Source organism: Drosophila gunungcola, chromosome 3R (genome assembly GCF_025200985.1).
Source record: "Drosophila gunungcola strain Sukarami chromosome 3R, Dgunungcola_SK_2, whole genome shotgun sequence".
NCBI classification, from domain to species: domain Eukaryota; kingdom Metazoa; phylum Arthropoda; class Insecta; order Diptera; family Drosophilidae; genus Drosophila; species Drosophila gunungcola.
Window position 1 is genome coordinate 16,745,353 of NC_069139.1, and position 16,189 is coordinate 16,761,541.

The 16,189-nt window shown below is 42.1% G+C and overlaps 5 protein-coding genes across 8 annotated transcripts; 3 read left to right on the top strand and 2 right to left on the bottom strand.

The window, feature by feature from the left end:
• The first annotated feature begins 466 nt into the window (after positions 1-466).
• Positions 467-2,959, top strand: LOC128266515 (arrestin domain-containing protein 1). Its single transcript, XM_053003088.1, has 4 exons — positions 467-760; positions 1,521-1,888; positions 1,946-2,480; positions 2,553-2,959. The coding sequence occupies exons 1-4, from the start codon at positions 646-648 to the stop codon at positions 2,912-2,914; spliced, it is 1,380 nt and encodes a 459-aa protein (XP_052859048.1). The 5' UTR covers positions 467-645; the 3' UTR covers positions 2,915-2,959.
• Positions 2,960-3,357: 398 nt separating this feature from the next.
• Positions 3,358-6,133, top strand: LOC128266523 (mitochondrial thiamine pyrophosphate carrier). Of its 3 annotated transcripts, none has more exons than XM_053003098.1 (3): positions 3,358-3,644; positions 3,697-3,991; positions 4,582-6,133. In XM_053003098.1, the coding sequence occupies exon 3, from the start codon at positions 4,683-4,685 to the stop codon at positions 5,679-5,681; it is 999 nt and encodes a 332-aa protein (XP_052859058.1). In that variant the 5' UTR covers positions 3,358-3,644; positions 3,697-3,991; positions 4,582-4,682; the 3' UTR covers positions 5,682-6,133. The 3 variants fall into 3 exon arrangements, with proteins under 3 accessions (XP_052859058.1, XP_052859059.1, XP_052859057.1); XM_053003099.1 differs by having other exon boundaries at positions 3,733-3,991; XM_053003097.1 differs by having other exon boundaries at positions 3,736-3,991.
• Positions 6,134-6,519: 386 nt separating this feature from the next.
• LOC128266524 (uncharacterized) lies at positions 6,520-7,830 on the top strand. The gene is given in 3 exon segments (XM_053003101.1): positions 6,520-7,080; positions 7,082-7,255; positions 7,257-7,830. Coding segments are annotated over 3 exon segments (864 nt in total). The 5' UTR covers positions 6,520-6,591; the 3' UTR covers positions 7,458-7,830.
• A 462-nt stretch (positions 7,831-8,292) lies between these two features.
• Positions 8,293-10,491, bottom strand: LOC128266520 (sorbitol dehydrogenase). Of its 2 annotated transcripts, XM_053003095.1 has the most exons (7): positions 10,380-10,491; positions 10,168-10,308; positions 10,072-10,105; positions 9,030-9,499; positions 8,742-8,960; positions 8,561-8,682; positions 8,293-8,502 (listed from the first exon to the last, which is right to left on the bottom strand). In XM_053003095.1, exons 2-7 carry the CDS (start codon positions 10,219-10,221, stop codon positions 8,319-8,321), a joined length of 1,083 nt encoding a protein of 360 aa, XP_052859055.1. In that variant the 5' UTR covers positions 10,222-10,308; positions 10,380-10,491; the 3' UTR covers positions 8,293-8,318. The 2 variants fall into 2 exon arrangements, with proteins under 2 accessions (XP_052859055.1, XP_052859054.1); XM_053003094.1 differs by having other exon boundaries at positions 10,168-10,481.
• Positions 10,492-11,312: 821 nt separating this feature from the next.
• LOC128266517 (uncharacterized) lies at positions 11,313-14,504 on the bottom strand. Its single transcript, XM_053003090.1, has 2 exons — positions 13,946-14,504; positions 11,313-13,453 (listed from the first exon to the last, which is right to left on the bottom strand). The coding sequence occupies exons 1-2, from the start codon at positions 14,090-14,092 to the stop codon at positions 12,287-12,289; spliced, it is 1,314 nt and encodes a 437-aa protein (XP_052859050.1). The 5' UTR covers positions 14,093-14,504; the 3' UTR covers positions 11,313-12,286.
• Between the last annotated feature and the right edge of the window lie 1,685 nt (positions 14,505-16,189).

Here is a 16,189-nt window from a genome sequence, read left to right on the forward strand (position 1 = left end):
TAAAAACCATATAGATATGCGGTTTGATTGATTTTATTGGTTGGTTTAATATTTGTTTAATTAGTTCTGGTTTTCAGATCTTAATTTCTCGGAGCAAAGACCTGTTGTAGAAGCTCTTAGCTGTAAACAGAAAATGAACATTGTTTGTGCCTGCAGTGTATGCAATATGTATGTAAATATATATAAATATATTATATTTAATATAAAATTAAAAAAAGGTAATTTAAAAGTGTGCATATTCTTGATAGTGTTTTTTAACATTTGCTTAGATGTTTGATAATAAATTTAAAGAGTACCAATAAACTTGTTTTTTTTTTTTAACTACACTGTTGTAAGAAGCAACACGCAAACAAACGCGTAGGGCTAAAATGTTATGTTTTTTTTATTTTGTGGGCCTCGAGAAGGGGGAGGTTCTCAGTTACTCTCGCACACGGAAAATCACTTCCAAGTTCGCCCGTGGCTTTCGAGAATTCAGTATTAAGCCAGAGCTGCTCGCGTTAGGTGCTCGCGAGCTGAATTTCCGCTGACCCCCGAACCCAACCACTCCCAACTATTATATCAACAATACAAACAAACAAACAAACAAAGGAACTTGATATCCCGACACCGCCTGACACCGTCGCCAAGGAGCAAATTCTGGAGAAGATGAGCAGCAAGGTGACCTTTGCCTTCGACAGCAACCCATTGGGGGTCTATCAAGCCGGTCAGCTAATCTCCGGCACTGCGGAACTGGTCACCGAGCGTCCAAAAACCATTCGATGTAAGTGAAACCCACGCGGAAGACGCAGTATTCCAATTAACTCAGATTTAAAGGGTGGCTAGTCGTAGGGTGTCATAAAATAGAAACATATGCACTCGGAAAAACAGGACGTTCTGAAATTATAATCCTAATGACCATGACGTCATGTCTATTCATACACCATTCAAACTCAGATGCCCATTCCCATCCACATTCGTTGCGTAGTCGCGTCGTCATTAATATTGTTGGTGTACTGTTGTCCGATGCTTTTGTTACTGTAGCCGGTAGATCTGTTTAGGCGATATGTATTGTGTATATAGTATAATACATACAACACACACGTGGCCGCTTGGCTGGCTTCGGATATCTGATAGCGATAGAAAACTAGTTTTGTTTTTAAATTGCGTCCAATAAAGAGAGAGATAGATAGAGATAGAATAATTGAGCTAAAAATCATCATAGCTTCAATGTATTTGAACATATACCCATATAAATCAAAATTTAAGTGTTTCCAAGAAAATTTAATTTTTACAAAGCTGCAAAGGTATATAAACTTCGGCTTACCGAAGTTTGCTTCCATTCTTGTTTTGTTATGGTAATGATTAAATTTTTCTCGGAATTATTGTTAGTGAATGAACGAAAAGGCTTTGTGTGGCTGCCGATCCATTTTCCAATAAAATACTACATCCGAGTATACAAAAGGCTTTAGGTCAACTACAATTAAAGTAAATGCATAATTGAATTACATACCCGTAGTACAGATAAATTAACCCAATTGCAGCGATCTTTATAACCATAAACGGTTATGGCGAGACGCGATGGCAAGAGAGCGAGGAGCGGGTGGGCGAGGACGGGAAGCCAACCAAGACACTGGTGACATACACAACCACCGAGGTCTACTATAGCACTGACCAGCCGGTGTACGGGCAAGCCGGCGGATCCCAGCTGGAGCTGCCCATGGGCAAGTACGTCTTTCCCTTCCGGACCACTATACCGCCCAATGCGCCCACTTCCTTCAACGGAGCCCACGGTCAGATCAAGCATGAGGTCACCCTGACCATCGATCGCGCCGTGCGCTACAACAATACCTTCAAGCAGTGCTTTTCGGTGATCCTGCCACACGATCTCAACAAGCGTCAGGAGTATAAGGTGGGTAACCCTGTTCCTTTAAGGCTGGATACCCTAATAAAGAAAATATTTTTCTAGGAACCCTTAAAGCGTCTGGAGTCAAAGAGCTTTTGGTGGGGCTCGATCTTCGGTGCCCACAAACCAATGATCATGGACGTAAGCACCTCGTACTCAGCCTACGTGCCCGGTCAAAAGATCCACTTCCATCTGGTGCTGGACAACCAGTCGGATGTGCAATGCATGGATGTGAAGGTGCGTCTGCTCAAGAACGTTTCGTATCGGGCCAATTCCTCCGGGGCAAAGGAGCAGCTCAAGGTCACCGAAACCAGGGTGGCGGACAAACATTGCGGTGAGGTGCTGAAGCACAACAAGGCCAAGTTCGACGAGTTCCTGATGGTGCCACCGACCACTCCGTCCACACAAAGCGAAAAGGATCCCATTCGGGTTGGCTACACACTCCGTTTTATTGCCAAGACCTTCAAGTTGCATGGAGGCGGGGATCTGGTTATGGACTTTCCACTAACCATTGGCACAGTGCCGCTGATGGGAAGTGCCGATGACACGGGTCCAGAAGAGGCGGAGAAGTCCACGCCCAGTGGAAACTCTCATCCAGGTGAGCTTTAATAATAATAATTAATAACAAGGAACATAGAAGGGTTAATAAAAGGTTGTGTCTCCCGTTTAGGTTCTCCCAACTTCCAGGAAGACGTTAGTGACGAACAATTCGAGTCCAATAGTTTTAAGCCACGATATCCCGTCTACCCCTTCGATGGAAAGCCGGGAACAAATGGAGCCATTGGGGCAGCTAATCCACCCAGTCTCTATCCCAATGTGGTGGACGCACCACATGCTACTCCTGTTAAATTTACACCGAATCCTGTGACGCCAGCCTCACAGAAATCCCCACCATATCCGACCAATACTCCTGCCGCTGCTGCTGCTCCAGGTGGCAATATCGAGGTGCTTGGATTCAGCATTCCACCTGACTATAAGCCCACGCCCAGTGCTCCAGCCGATGCTCAATCCGGAGGAATTGGGTGGAAATAGGGACCACTGATAAACCGTTTTGTATTTTACTTTTTAAGCCATTTTTAATAAACATAAAAGCGCGCCTAAGTGGCAACGCCATGCTTGTGACAGCTGCGGGTATATCACTGTTTAGCTGTTTTATATATAGCTTTTTAAAGCCAAATCTGGCTTATATATACAGGCAATAGACTTGATTGATTGACTATGTTTAAAAAACATTTAAATTTATTTTAATAAATATGCATTATCCATTAGTGCAGTTAAATAAAGTTTTGTTCATATTAAACAATGACTTTTCAAATCATTAAAACATTGGGTGGAAGACAGCATTAATAGAATTGATATATCATTAACTCGAAGTCAGCTATTCAAAAGGGGCACTTAGCCTTTTCTGGCTATTGTGGCTAGCTGCTCCCTAAAACCGATAGTTGGCATCTCTGTTTGGAAAGCTCATCTCCAACGGCCCAAACAGCTGACTGCGTGCACTTGGCGACGTAACTTGGTTTGTTGTTGTGGTTGGAGTAGAGCAGAGCCCCGCTTGGGAAAACCAGTTTGTGGAAGTGGAAGTGGCCAAGTTGGGCAGCGGATCGCCGCACAACTGCAACGGCATCTCAGCGGCTATTACAATCCCATACCCCTGGCAAAAAGAAAGTTTTGACGCAATCCACGGGCCGCTGCCTGTAATGAAGAAGCGTCGCAGCCACAGTAACTGCTGCACTCTTTCCGCGAACGGACGCATCTGCTCCAGGTGAGTTCCGACCGCCTCCCGCCCTACAGGCAATCATCAACCGAATCTCAAGCGTGTTCCCCCCGCCTTTGTCACTTTATCTCGTCAGCAGCATCGGAATTTTGGGGCTGAACAACGGTCAGCGGACAACGCACAACGGACAACGAGACATCGAACAACAAAAGCGGGAAAAAGTGAAATCGCTGATAAACCCGAATACCCACCAGACTTTTGTCAATCAATGAATGGCCATCTGAACCTGGAGTCTATTTCGAGAGCTCTGCGAATTTGCCGCGCACTTGGGCATAACAGAGATAATAGTGAAGTAATAGCAAAGACAACCCCACGCTCCGTTGAGCATGACACTTGTAAGTCCCCATCAACAAAATGCACTCCTACTATTTCCTAATTCCTGTCTACGCATTTTGACACATCAATTTGGCCATCAAGTTGATGAATGCGTAAACAACTCGGAGTTAGCGCCCGGCCGCACCTCTAAAACACTTTGAATGAAAGCTACAGTCGGGCTTCCCTAACTGGGATTTCCCAAAAATCAAACATATTTGGTCTTACACCTATTTTGAACTACTTTTTTTTATATCAAACAATTTTTGAATCAGCTAGAAATCGTTATAAGTAATTATATTCAAAAACCTTTAATTAAAAATTTCTGTTCATCTATTAAATAATAAATTATTGACCTGACTATAGCCTTTCAAATTCAACGAGAATATATTATATATTTATTGCTATGGAATTTCACAATTCTTCACACCTTTGTTCGAACTATAGGTAGAGGGAACCCTCATTTAATAATACAAAGCGTCTCATAAATAACTAATTAATTCTTCTTTAAAAGTACACTATTGACATTGAATGCCGCAGTTAGTGTTTGCATTTACTGAATTTCGACTGTAATAACGTTGTCTCCGCCTGTCTGGGTTTCTATGTTTTACAGAAACACCATTGAAGAGTTGGCAGTCGTAGCAATAAAAGTGAAATCCGCACGAGCAAACATACGCACACGAAAATCAAAACCAAAGCAGCTCCGACGCAGACATGGCGGTAACCACAGGCTCGAGCAGCGAGGCAACCGCAGCCACAGCTCCCGTCCCGCGGCGCAGGCACAGTACGCGGGAGCAGCTTCATCAAATGCTGGCCGGCGGACTGTCGGCGGCCATCACTCGGTCTACCTGCCAACCGCTGGACGTGCTCAAGATCCGTTTCCAGCTGCAGGTGGAACCGCTGGGCAAAAGCCGTTTTAATGAGGGAGCAGGAGCTTTTACCTCCAAATACACATCCATCGGTCAGGCGGTAAAGACAATCTATCGCGAGGAGGGGCTGTTGGCCTTCTGGAAGGGCCACAATCCCGCCCAGGTGCTGAGCATCATGTACGGCATCTGCCAGTTCTGGACGTACGAACAGCTGAGCCTGATGGCCAAGCAGACCAACTACCTGGCGGATCACCAGCATCTGTCTAATTTCTTATGTGGAGCTGCGGCCGGAGGAGCAGCGGTGATCATTTCCACGCCGCTGGACGTGATTCGCACTCGTCTGATCGCCCAGGACACTAGTAAAGGATACAGGAACGCAACGAGGGCTGTGTCGGCGATTGTGCGGCACGAGGGCCCACGCGGCATGTACCGCGGTCTGTCCTCCGCCCTGCTGCAAATCACGCCGCTGATGGGCACCAACTTCATGGCCTATCGTCTGTTCAGCGACTGGGCTTGCGCCTTCCTGGAGGTCAGCGATCGCAGCCAATTGCCCACGTGGATGCTGCTTGGACTGGGCGCCTCATCGGGTATGCTGTCCAAGACGATCGTGTACCCCTTCGATCTGATCAAGAAACGGCTGCAGATCCAGGGATTCGAGTCGAACCGCCAGACCTTCGGACAGACGCTGCAGTGCCACGGAGTCTGGGATTGCATGCGGTTGACCGTGCGCCAGGAGGGCGTGAGGGGCTTGTACAAGGGCGTGGCCCCCACACTCCTCAAGTCAAGCATGACGACAGCCCTGTACTTTAGCATTTACGATAAGCTCAAGCAGGTGCGATTCTAGGTCAGGCTTGGAGTCGGGGTTAATGGCGGCTCAAACCCATTGTGGCACCCGAGGCCCTCGTGCGCCCAGTCAGAATCTGCACTGTATTTTCTATTTTTATATATATATTTACCGCAGTGCGTAAATAATATTAAGGCATAGGCTAGCTGTTGATTAGTTTTCGGTTATGCGTACGGGGTTCTGTTTATCTAAGTCCAATCGTCTTGGGAAGCGCTTTAAACACACACAAAAACAATTAGCACACATGATAAGTTATATTTAAATGTTAGTTTGTAATCCGTTATCCGAGCAGAAGCGTTTCGCTTTTCAGCCAAACTCAAATCATTATTTATGATTATCTTTTGTTAAATTTCCAAACGAAAATGACGGGGCTGTAGCCCCATTACTCGTTAAATTATTTTTATTACACTTAAATATTCAGGGACTTTAATAAAAATTGACTACATCAACGAGTTGAGTTAGTTTTTTTTTAATAATGGAAGTTTCATGTTTTTGTGGTGAGACATGAATTGCATGTATTTTAATTTATGGCTCATGAATGTATAAACTTTCAATTGGTTTAGTTTAACTCCTAACTTAAACGGAATATGTCAAATCTGAATTTGTGTTGACTTTTTATTGTTAGAGATTACTAGTTATTTTATCAATACCCGCTTGGTTTAAGTTCATCAAATTAACAGAAATATAGTATATTAATTTGAACAATTGTTTTCTGGTCGCATTCCTACGAAATGTTAAAGTTTTTTGTTGTAGATATTTTATGTTAAATTTCAAATCGTAAACAATGTTAAGGAAAGCTCACCTTTCTGAGCTTTTTGTGTTGTGAAATTGCCGGGTATCGTCCGTGTATAAAAAGAATTGTATCTCTTTCAAAACAACCTGCTAGTTGATAACTGCGATACTTGAAGAAATGGCTCTAGTGAGAACCCTTAGCATTGACAATAACTTCATTCCGTGGCTGTTGTGGAGACCAGCGAGAAAGGCGGGGGAATCACCGCCGGATAATTTCACATTCGATGGGCCACAGGTGGTGGCGTTTCATTTCGTGGCCAATTGGCACGGTGACAACCTGAACAAGTGGAAAACCCTAATCGATAAGGTGGCACAGCAGTTCGCCGGACGGGTTCTCTTCGGCCTGAGAGACATTTCCAGCATAGCGCAGTTCAATAGTAATTTAAATCCGGAAGACTTTGGCAGCTACAGGAAGGGATTGCCCCCGCGGATCTATGGCAAGGATTGCGAGGGCCGAGTCTACGAAATGCACAAGCTGTTCAGCGCGAAGTACTTGATAGAATTTTGCGACCAACTGCTGAAGGAGCAACTCTTCCAGGCCGTGGTCGTGGGTCCCACTGCTGCACAGGATTCAGCGCCAAGGAACTACTTCGAACTCCGGGAACAGTGCTAGCGGCGACATGCTGGTGATGCTCTACGACCCTGCCTGCTACTACTGGCCCATCCAGCAGCGGATGCTGCGCAAACTGGTCCGCCTTCTCTCCAGCGAGGATCTGCCAATTGTGGTCGTAGACAAGGCGAACCAATACCTGGGCGTGGGCTTCAACCGCTGGCTGCAGATAGGTCAACTGTCACGGCTCTACCATTTTCTCCTCGCCACGTCGCGATGGCTGGGACATTAAGCTGCAAACGCGGCTGGAGAGCACTCGTGGCTATCTGCGCTACATTGCCCGGAACAGGCAACCGGAACTGAGGGACTATGACGGCGATGGGGAGCCCAGGGGACCAGAACATGCCCTAGAGTTCATTAAATGTTTATTTTAGACCTAGCATTTATTAATCGTAAGTCGTAGACAAAATTATTAATACAATTTAAATTCATTAGTTTTATGCATCGAAGGTTTTTTTATGAAACTAGTTTTCCACCTATATATTAGTGAAAAAATTAAGACGTAGGCTTTATAAGTCAACTAATGGTCTATATCGGAATGGTATACCATAAAAGTACTAAATTTTTAGGATACATTACATTTTCAATTTCAAATTACATTTAAAATGCATTTAAAATATATATAAAAAATGTTGTTAACTTTTGTAAGAACTGATTTTCAAAGGAAGTTATAATTTATCTTTGTTTATTCTTATCTTTGAAAAGATACAAATACATGAATGCTTTTTGGATGTACATTAGGGTAGTCACTGTTTAATGTGCTAGATATTGTATTCGAAACCCAATTAATATTTCAAGTTTTAGGCGTTGAACAATACAAGTATACAAGTATTTACTCAGACGACACTTAATGGTCGTTTCTTAGAATACATTTTTTGATTTAAGGCAACAGTACGTATTAGTGTTAACTTTATTTTTTGGTCCTATTCCTAACAGCTTGGAAGTAAAAGATGCTTCTATCTAAAACATTACCTTTAACGAACGAAAATGCTTCTATAATTTGTAGTTTCCTATTTGTGTGTTAATAGTTATTTTTTTGTATTTTTTTTATATTGAGAAACATTGAATGTCCCTTATCTTTCTGATAACCATTTTCATAAAACAAATTGTGTTCAAAGCAACTCAATCTCAGGGGATTCAAACTTTGTTTGGAATCGCTCTAAGACACCCAAAATGTTTACCAAAGTTGCCAAAAATCAGCACGCTTAGTTCGGTTTAAAGATAAGGCTGTATATTTAGAACTTTACTGGGTTGTTGGCGTCCCTCGGCTGGACGTGGATCATGACCTTGATAGCGCCGCCGGTGCCGCGGCGGGAGGTCTCGAACGCCTGAGCCGTCTCCGAGATGTCGAAGTGGTGCGTCACCAGACGCTTCACATTCACCTTGCCCGAAGCCACCAGAGCCAAAGCGGCGGAATAGCTGAGGATTGGGAGTAATCAGCAGTTTTAATGACCCCTGAATCCGGCTGATAACTCACTCATTGCAGTAGCGGAAAACTCCGCGGATGTCGACCTCACGGGCCAAGGCGTTGATCAGCGGCAGCTTGACCTCCGGAGCACCCATGCCCACCACCACCACCACACCTCCAGAGCGGGTGGCCTGAAAGAAAGGATCTTCAGTTCAGGAAAGCCATAATGAAAAATAATAAATCCACTTACAAAGATGGCCAGACGGGCACTGCTCTCGGCTCCGCAGCAATCGATGGACTTGTCCGGCACCTCGCTCATCGTCTGGTGAACCACCTTGACGGTCTCCTCGGCGGACTGATCCCGCTGCAGGAGCAGCGTGTGCGTGGCGCCCAGCTCCTTGGCCACATCCAGTCGCTCCTGCACCAGGTCGGTGATGAGGGTCTCCGAAGCACCCATGGCTTGGGCAGCCTAGTTGGCAAATACAATGCGTTTAACTGCAATACATTTATTTCGTGTCATATTAATAGCCTATCTTACCAGCAGGGTGACTAAACCAATGGGACCGGCGCCAAGGATGAGCACCTTGGAGCCCAGACCGACACCTGCGCGACGACAGGCGTGGACTCCTACGGACAGGGGTTCTAGGAGGGCTCCTTCCTCCATGCTGACGTGATCGGGCAGCTTGAAGCAGAAGTCGGCGGCATGCTTGTAGTACCTGGTCAGGTTTCCATCGTAGGGAGGCGTGGCGCAGAAGACCATGTCGGCACACAGGTTGTACTGGCCCTGCTTGCAGTGATAGCAGTAGCGACAGGGCACACCCGGTTCGATGGCAACACGGTCGCCCACCTTCAGGTTGGTCACATTCTTGCCCAGCTTGGCCACCAGTCCAGCGGCTTCGTGGCCAATGATCATCGGCTTGGTCAGCACAAAGTCCCCGATGCGCCCGTGAGCCAGATAGTGAACGTCCGAGCCGCAGATTCCCACACTATCCATCGCCAGGAGTACCTCTAAAATGTTAGTCGACATTTTATATATATTTGAGGTGATAAAACATCAGGTAAACTTTTATAAAATAAACACACCATGTTATATTTTTACTAAAAATGCATATTTAAGTTTCAAGTAATTGTAAAAATTGTTTAGAAATACCTTTTAAAAAATAAAATAACTAACTGATCGGATCAAATATAATTGTAATGTAGTAAACTATCCTCTATTATAAAAAACCTTTTTTATACACAAAGCCAATTTAACTTTCAATATTTAGAGAACGTGAAAAGGCTTAATTAAATAGCATTATTTATTTATAAAAAAAAGGCTTAAAAATATAAAAATACATAATGCTTTTTTAACATGTTCAATGTGTGTATGCACAGTTGCGGTCAAAATATTAATAATAACAATAAAAGTAAAAAAGTGTTTAAAAAATGTATTAATGGCATAGGACGATTTTAATTTTTTAATTTTTCATTGTGCTTACTTATTTTTTTTAATATACGTTAATTCAGTCTTTTTTCATAAGCTATTAAGCTACTATTATTTTGACCGCAACTGCAAGTAATATATGTTTATCACTTACCATCGTCGGCAATTTCCGGAATCGGGCGTTGCTCCTGCACAAAGTGAATTAGTAGTTGGCAAACATTTGCCTTATTTAGTTCCGGTTTAAGCTTACCAGTCGCAGGTCCTCGATTCCGTGGAGAACGGCTGTCAAATTATCTGTAGCCATGATTACCGCTGATTTTTTTCCGTAACACGTCTGCTTGCTTTGAAAGCCGATTTAGAACTGAATTCAGTATCCGATTCGTTTGATATGCTGCGCTCGCAAGTCGGTTTTCATAGTGGTGTACTATATAAATAGCTAAGTATTCAAATTAGCTTCTTTACCCATTTTTGCGTGTGTTGGTTTCCTCGACCGGAATACAGTTATAATCGGTTATATAGTCTATGATCAGTGTATGTTGAGCACAGTTACGATTTCATAGAAATTTGCACTGAAGATACTTGCAAGAACATCGTCAATTTTGTCACTGCTAGGCCTAGTTAATTACAGTAATTATCAAGAAAAACGAGCCCCTTTTGTTCATTCTATTTGCTATTGTCTGTAATTTGATGTTGTTCTCTCACTTACTTGAAACACCCGAGAACATCTGTTTTTTATTTACCACTTTATGTTTGTGGGCGTCTCGCACCGGCAACAACAAAAGTGAAAAAAGCTCCCTTTCTCTCTGTGTTTTCTTCTCTCCGAGACTTTTTGCTTACATACACTCAGAACTTTTTCAACATTTTTAGAATCTCCATAGCCATTTAAACCTGTATGCAGGGAACTGTAAAACTAGGGGTCAATTACAAGTCATAAAGCTTATACGAAATTCAAAATAAACTAAATAAAAGTTATTACATGTTTTTTAAAATATTTTATAAATAAAATACGAAATTCAAAATAAACTAGTTAAAAGTTATAACATGTTTTTTTTTAATATTTTTTTAGTCCAACTCAATGGAATAAAAGTTTTTAGGATTGCTAAATAAGATTTCCAAAACCGACCGTCCATTTTGAATCTGAAAGTTGGATAGTAATTATTTTATGTGTTTGTGTTAATGTTTAAAAAAAATGAAATACCAAACTGCTTTACTTTCACTTATGGCTTTGCTTTTGAATACTATTTTACAAGTGTGCACATATATATGTTACGTTATCTGTATATGTATATATGTGTATACAAATATTTATGCTAAACAAATCATATTGTAGCTATTAAACAACGCAATACGACATTTTATCAGGTTTTTTTTGTTGCTATATAGTTTTATTGGCTTTATTTCTCTGGCTAATATATTCATTTCAATAAGTGTTTGATATTCGGATTCTTAACATATAGAATTTCTATTTTAAAAACGTTTGCTTATATAGATATACATATATATGCTGGCTTTGCTGTCGTTTTTATTTTTATTGACGTATAAATAAAAAATGTATGCTTAAAACTAAGAAAAAGTTTCCATCACGTCAACTGCGCATTTAAAGTGGCTGCTTTATTTGGTTTAAGTTCACTTTGAAGATAAATGCATAATTCTGTAAATGCTATTTCAGTTCGGTAATATGTTTGTTATATGGTTTTAAATTTGGCTTTGAGTTAGAAAGGAAAGCAAATTTCAAGTTGCAAGCTAGTGCCCAACTACAAAAGTTAACTGTTTATTTGATAATCTTGCAGTTGTCCCAAATAATAGTGGATGGAATGAAGTTCATAAAAATAACTTCTACTACTAAATCATATATGTATAACAAACAACAATTCGGTTAACAACCAAATTATTCTATTCCATTGGTTTTTAGTTGGCGGATTAAATTGTTTTGTTAGGGGTTTTCACAAACTGAGGTTTAGACAAAAAATTAATTTAAATTCCTCTTTGAAAATATAACAATTATCTGTGACATTTACACATTGAGCAATTATATATATTAGTGACATTTGCAAGATTATATCTGTTTCGGGCTTCCGAACATCGAACTTGTGTATTTAGACGCTGTGCGAGTGTTAGATTTCTAGTAACTTAATGCTAGGCTCTCTAGGGTTTGGATTATGTTCTGGCTGCGATATCTAACTGCTGGCTTATATACTGACTGTATTTTCGGTTCTCTAAAGCTGCAGTTGCAGACATACGATTATGTCAATGTGAAAGGAACAAATTTGGCCAAAGGAAACTTAATGTGTTGATCGTACGTTTGTAATTACGTTTTTTCTTTTTCTTTGTATATCACACTTATGGTCGAAAATGCGGGGCCAGGCAGCCTACATGGATAGCTCCTGGCGCGGTTTGTTGATATGCAACCGCTGGGGATCCTGCGGCGCCACACAGATGTCGGTGAGGATGACCACCTCGTAGGGACTGCAGTCGGGCATCCGCAGGAAGCCGCACAGCCAGCCGTAGAAGCCCTTCTCAATGTCCGTGATGTCGTTCACCCAGCTGCTGTACTGCAGGCTCAGCTGGCGCACTCCCGAGTAGATGCCCAGTCCGAAGGTGCACAGCAGGATGGCCAGCGGATAGGCGACGAACAGCAGCGGCGTGACCAGGATCTTGTGCAGGTACGTCCTCTCCTCGCAGTAGTAGTTGAACATGTTGTACCAGGTGAGGGTGCCAATGTAGAAGGAGTACACCGCCGAGATGACGGTCACAAAGGGCAGACAGAGCAGCGAGATGAGCAGGATGTGGAGGCCGGTGCCGCAGCTGCAGGTGCAGCAAAGGTTGCCGCCCTTCTTTGAGTCACTGGCCATGGCATGGGCATTCAGCTGCTCCAGCTCCTCGCGACTGATGTTGATCTGCAGGTCCACGGACTGGCCCTTCTTGCGGCCCCGCTTGATGGTGCCCGTCATGGTCAGGTAGTTGCCGCCCTCGCCCTTGCGCGCCTGCGCCTGGTAGCCCCTCTCCAGACTCTGGTCGTAGTTGTTCAGCACACTCGTCTCCCCGGACTCCAGGTCCTCGTAGTTGGCTATCTCCGGCGAGGAGCGCTGGTTGCGTCCCTGTCCATGTCCCTGTCCCTGTCCCTGTCCACCGGGCAAATCGGACGTTCGGATGTTCACCCGCTTCTTGGAGGACGACCGGTTGCTCAGGCAGTCCTGCGACTTGCTCAACTTGGCGTCCAGGCTGCTCTCCGAGTAGCAACAACTGCTGGGCGTCACCGTGCTGCTCTCGTGCCGCTGCGACGTGGACTTCGTGCCCTGCGAGATGGACTCGAAGTTCTGCAGCTCGTTGAGATTGCTGTTCGATCGGGCCGATTTCTGGCTATGCTGCGTGGAGCTGGCCGAGTGGGTACTGGCCAGGGTGTCGTGGGCACCACCGGGAACACCCAGCTCCCCGGGCAGCTGGGGCAGCGGCTGTTTGTTCTTGATGATCAGCTTGGACTTGCGCAGCTCCTCCTCGAGGCCTGGATTCGAGGGAGATAGTTTTGGCCGATTTTGCTAGAGTAAAAACATGGAAAATGGTTTATACAATATATAAACTGGTGTATTACTCATTAGAACATGAATCAATAGTGTTCGAATCATGTTGTCTTATAATGTTTTATGGCTTAAGAAATCGGATTGTTATTTTTCGCCATGATTTAAAGAATATAAACCATATGATATAAGATTATTTATTCATTTATTAATCTTTAATCTAAGTAAAAAACTAATAATGGAAAATGTGGCTTAACGAGATAGAAACTAAACCGAAAATTATTATTTAATGCCAAAAGGCACATAAGTAGTGCCTATTTCTATGGAATGTGCAAAATATCGAGAACTGTTGAAATCGCAATCGCAAATCATTTTTTATTAACCGAATCATTTAAGACATAAAATTCAGATAGTTAAGGTTTTGATAAGCACTGCAGTAACAGTATACTTATGGAATATTTTGATCGAATAACACTCTTGATTCATCTTGGAGACTATTATCCCATTTCTCACCTGCACACTGACAATGTGGTCCACATAGTTCTGCTTTTTGGCCTCCGACTTGGTTTGTTGACGTTTCCGCGGCGGAATGAAAACAGGGCGTTCCTTGCTGCCAGTGCTCGTGTCTCCACCCAAGCCGCTCGACCCCTTGCCCACCATATTATTTGGGATTTTCTACAGACTCTTGGCACAAAGAACTACATCACTTTCCTCTAGAAATAATTTATTTTTTCCCTGCCCTGTGGCGTTACTTAACGCCCAGTAATGCAAGAAATGCACTTCCGGTCCGCGTCGCTTCGCGGCTGTGTTGTTATTGATTTTTCCTGACTGACTGGCCCGTCCTTGTGCCGATTTTGCGTTCAGAGACGTTTTTTGGGGGCTGCTGTTGCTGCATTTTGGGTTGGGCGGCAATGTTTACAAAAAAGTTGGCGCCTGCGCAGGCTGCAAGTTTATCTTAAAACTGGACTTAATTCAGCCCCAATTAAAACTCCTCAATATAGTAAATGCTTCCTTATTTGTGAATAGATTTTCTGCTAATTAAATTCACAGTTTGTTTGTATTTGTTACACTTTTCATGATTTTTGGTCTTATAAAAGTTTAAGGAATAACAGTCTATTTTCACCCAAACAGCTGACATGAACAGAACGAAGGTGGCTGCGCTTGTGATTCTGGGGTGACCAAACCAATTTGGACAAACCAGATTTCTCATCTTTAATCGAATTAAAACATTAGAGACAATCGCGCCCTTAGCACCGACAATTTATGATTTCAAATATGGTTACGATAAATATATTTTTGTAATTATGTGCAATTTTGTAATCTTGCTGCAAGAATGTTAATATTTTAAATGTTTAACTACTTATCTCCAATGTAACATTGTTATAAATATCAACTTTAGGTCCAACATTTATTTATAAAAAGAAAACTAGCTTGCCTAAATACTGAATTTTACAGATAACACATTTAAAAACTAAACAATTAATAAATTGCAAGTCGATTTGCATCGAAGTCAAGCTGATGAATTGGTTTCTTAGTATATGGCTTCGTAATTTACTACAACTTTTAAAATTGTAACATGTAAATGTAATTTATTTTTGTTATAGATCGCAATTTATTGGGCTGCGCCCAAGATTGCGAAAAAGAGGATTGCTGTTTGTTACCTTCATTTTAAGTAGTTAAGTGATTAACTCTGCTTTATATAGTTAACGCTTTTAAGTAGAGCGAACTAATTGGTGATGGATTCGGTCGGCTTGCTTGAAATTAAAATGGAACTTTAAAATGTTGCATACCTTAAAGTTTGAATATTGAAATATTTTAGTAAACCTATAACCATTTAATAAAAATACTTATTAAAAGGGAATCGTATTCGTCGTATATTTTTTTTTACTCCATTCTCTTACTTATATTATATTAGGTAGTAAAGCATCAAGTATTTTAAATTGACCATATTATTTGCCTTCGGGAACCTTGGGAGGCACTCCAATTAAAGGTCCTGGCTTGCGGGTGGCAGCTGCCTCAGGTGGCATTGGATTTGAGAGGCCTAGGCTCAGGCTTAGGATTACCAAAATAAAGATTACTGCATTCATTTTGATAAGCCAACTGACAAATGCAGGCTTTTAATGGACTCCTTTGTTCCAAAAAGTGGAACAAATCAATTCGTTGCGGCCATGTTTGTAAATTGCTTAATGTCTATGACGAATACAGAATATCATGTGCTTTTCTTCCCCCATTACTGCAAATGTCTTCTTAGCTGGCACTTAAAATATTGTTACCAATAAAAAAAGGCCAATTAACTTGATTGGGAAAGTGAAGAAAATAGGAAGTGAGCAGCTTAACAAATTATAATGAAATTAGGCAAATGAAAAACTTACATTTCTAGCTATTTTAAAACAATGTAATTTTCCGACCTCATTACTCCTAAAAAAGCCAAAAAACAAGAAAGATTATATAATAAAATTAATGTTAAGGGTACATGCTGGAAAACAGCAGTTACATAAATCAAATGTACGAAAAAAAAAAAAGATTTTATTTATTGGTACTCGGCACTTATACGTGATTTCAATTGCTTATGCCTCGTGTGCAATGCAAATACGATTAGGCGAAATGTTAGTTTAATTAGTAAGAATTTCGAATTACATAATTGCAATCAAGATTGCGTGAGGAACTTGTTCTACAGATAGTTGCAGATAGAACGCTGAACTGCCGCGCACGCAAACGAGTCTTCTATTAGATTGGTTTGCTTTGGTTTTGGCTGGG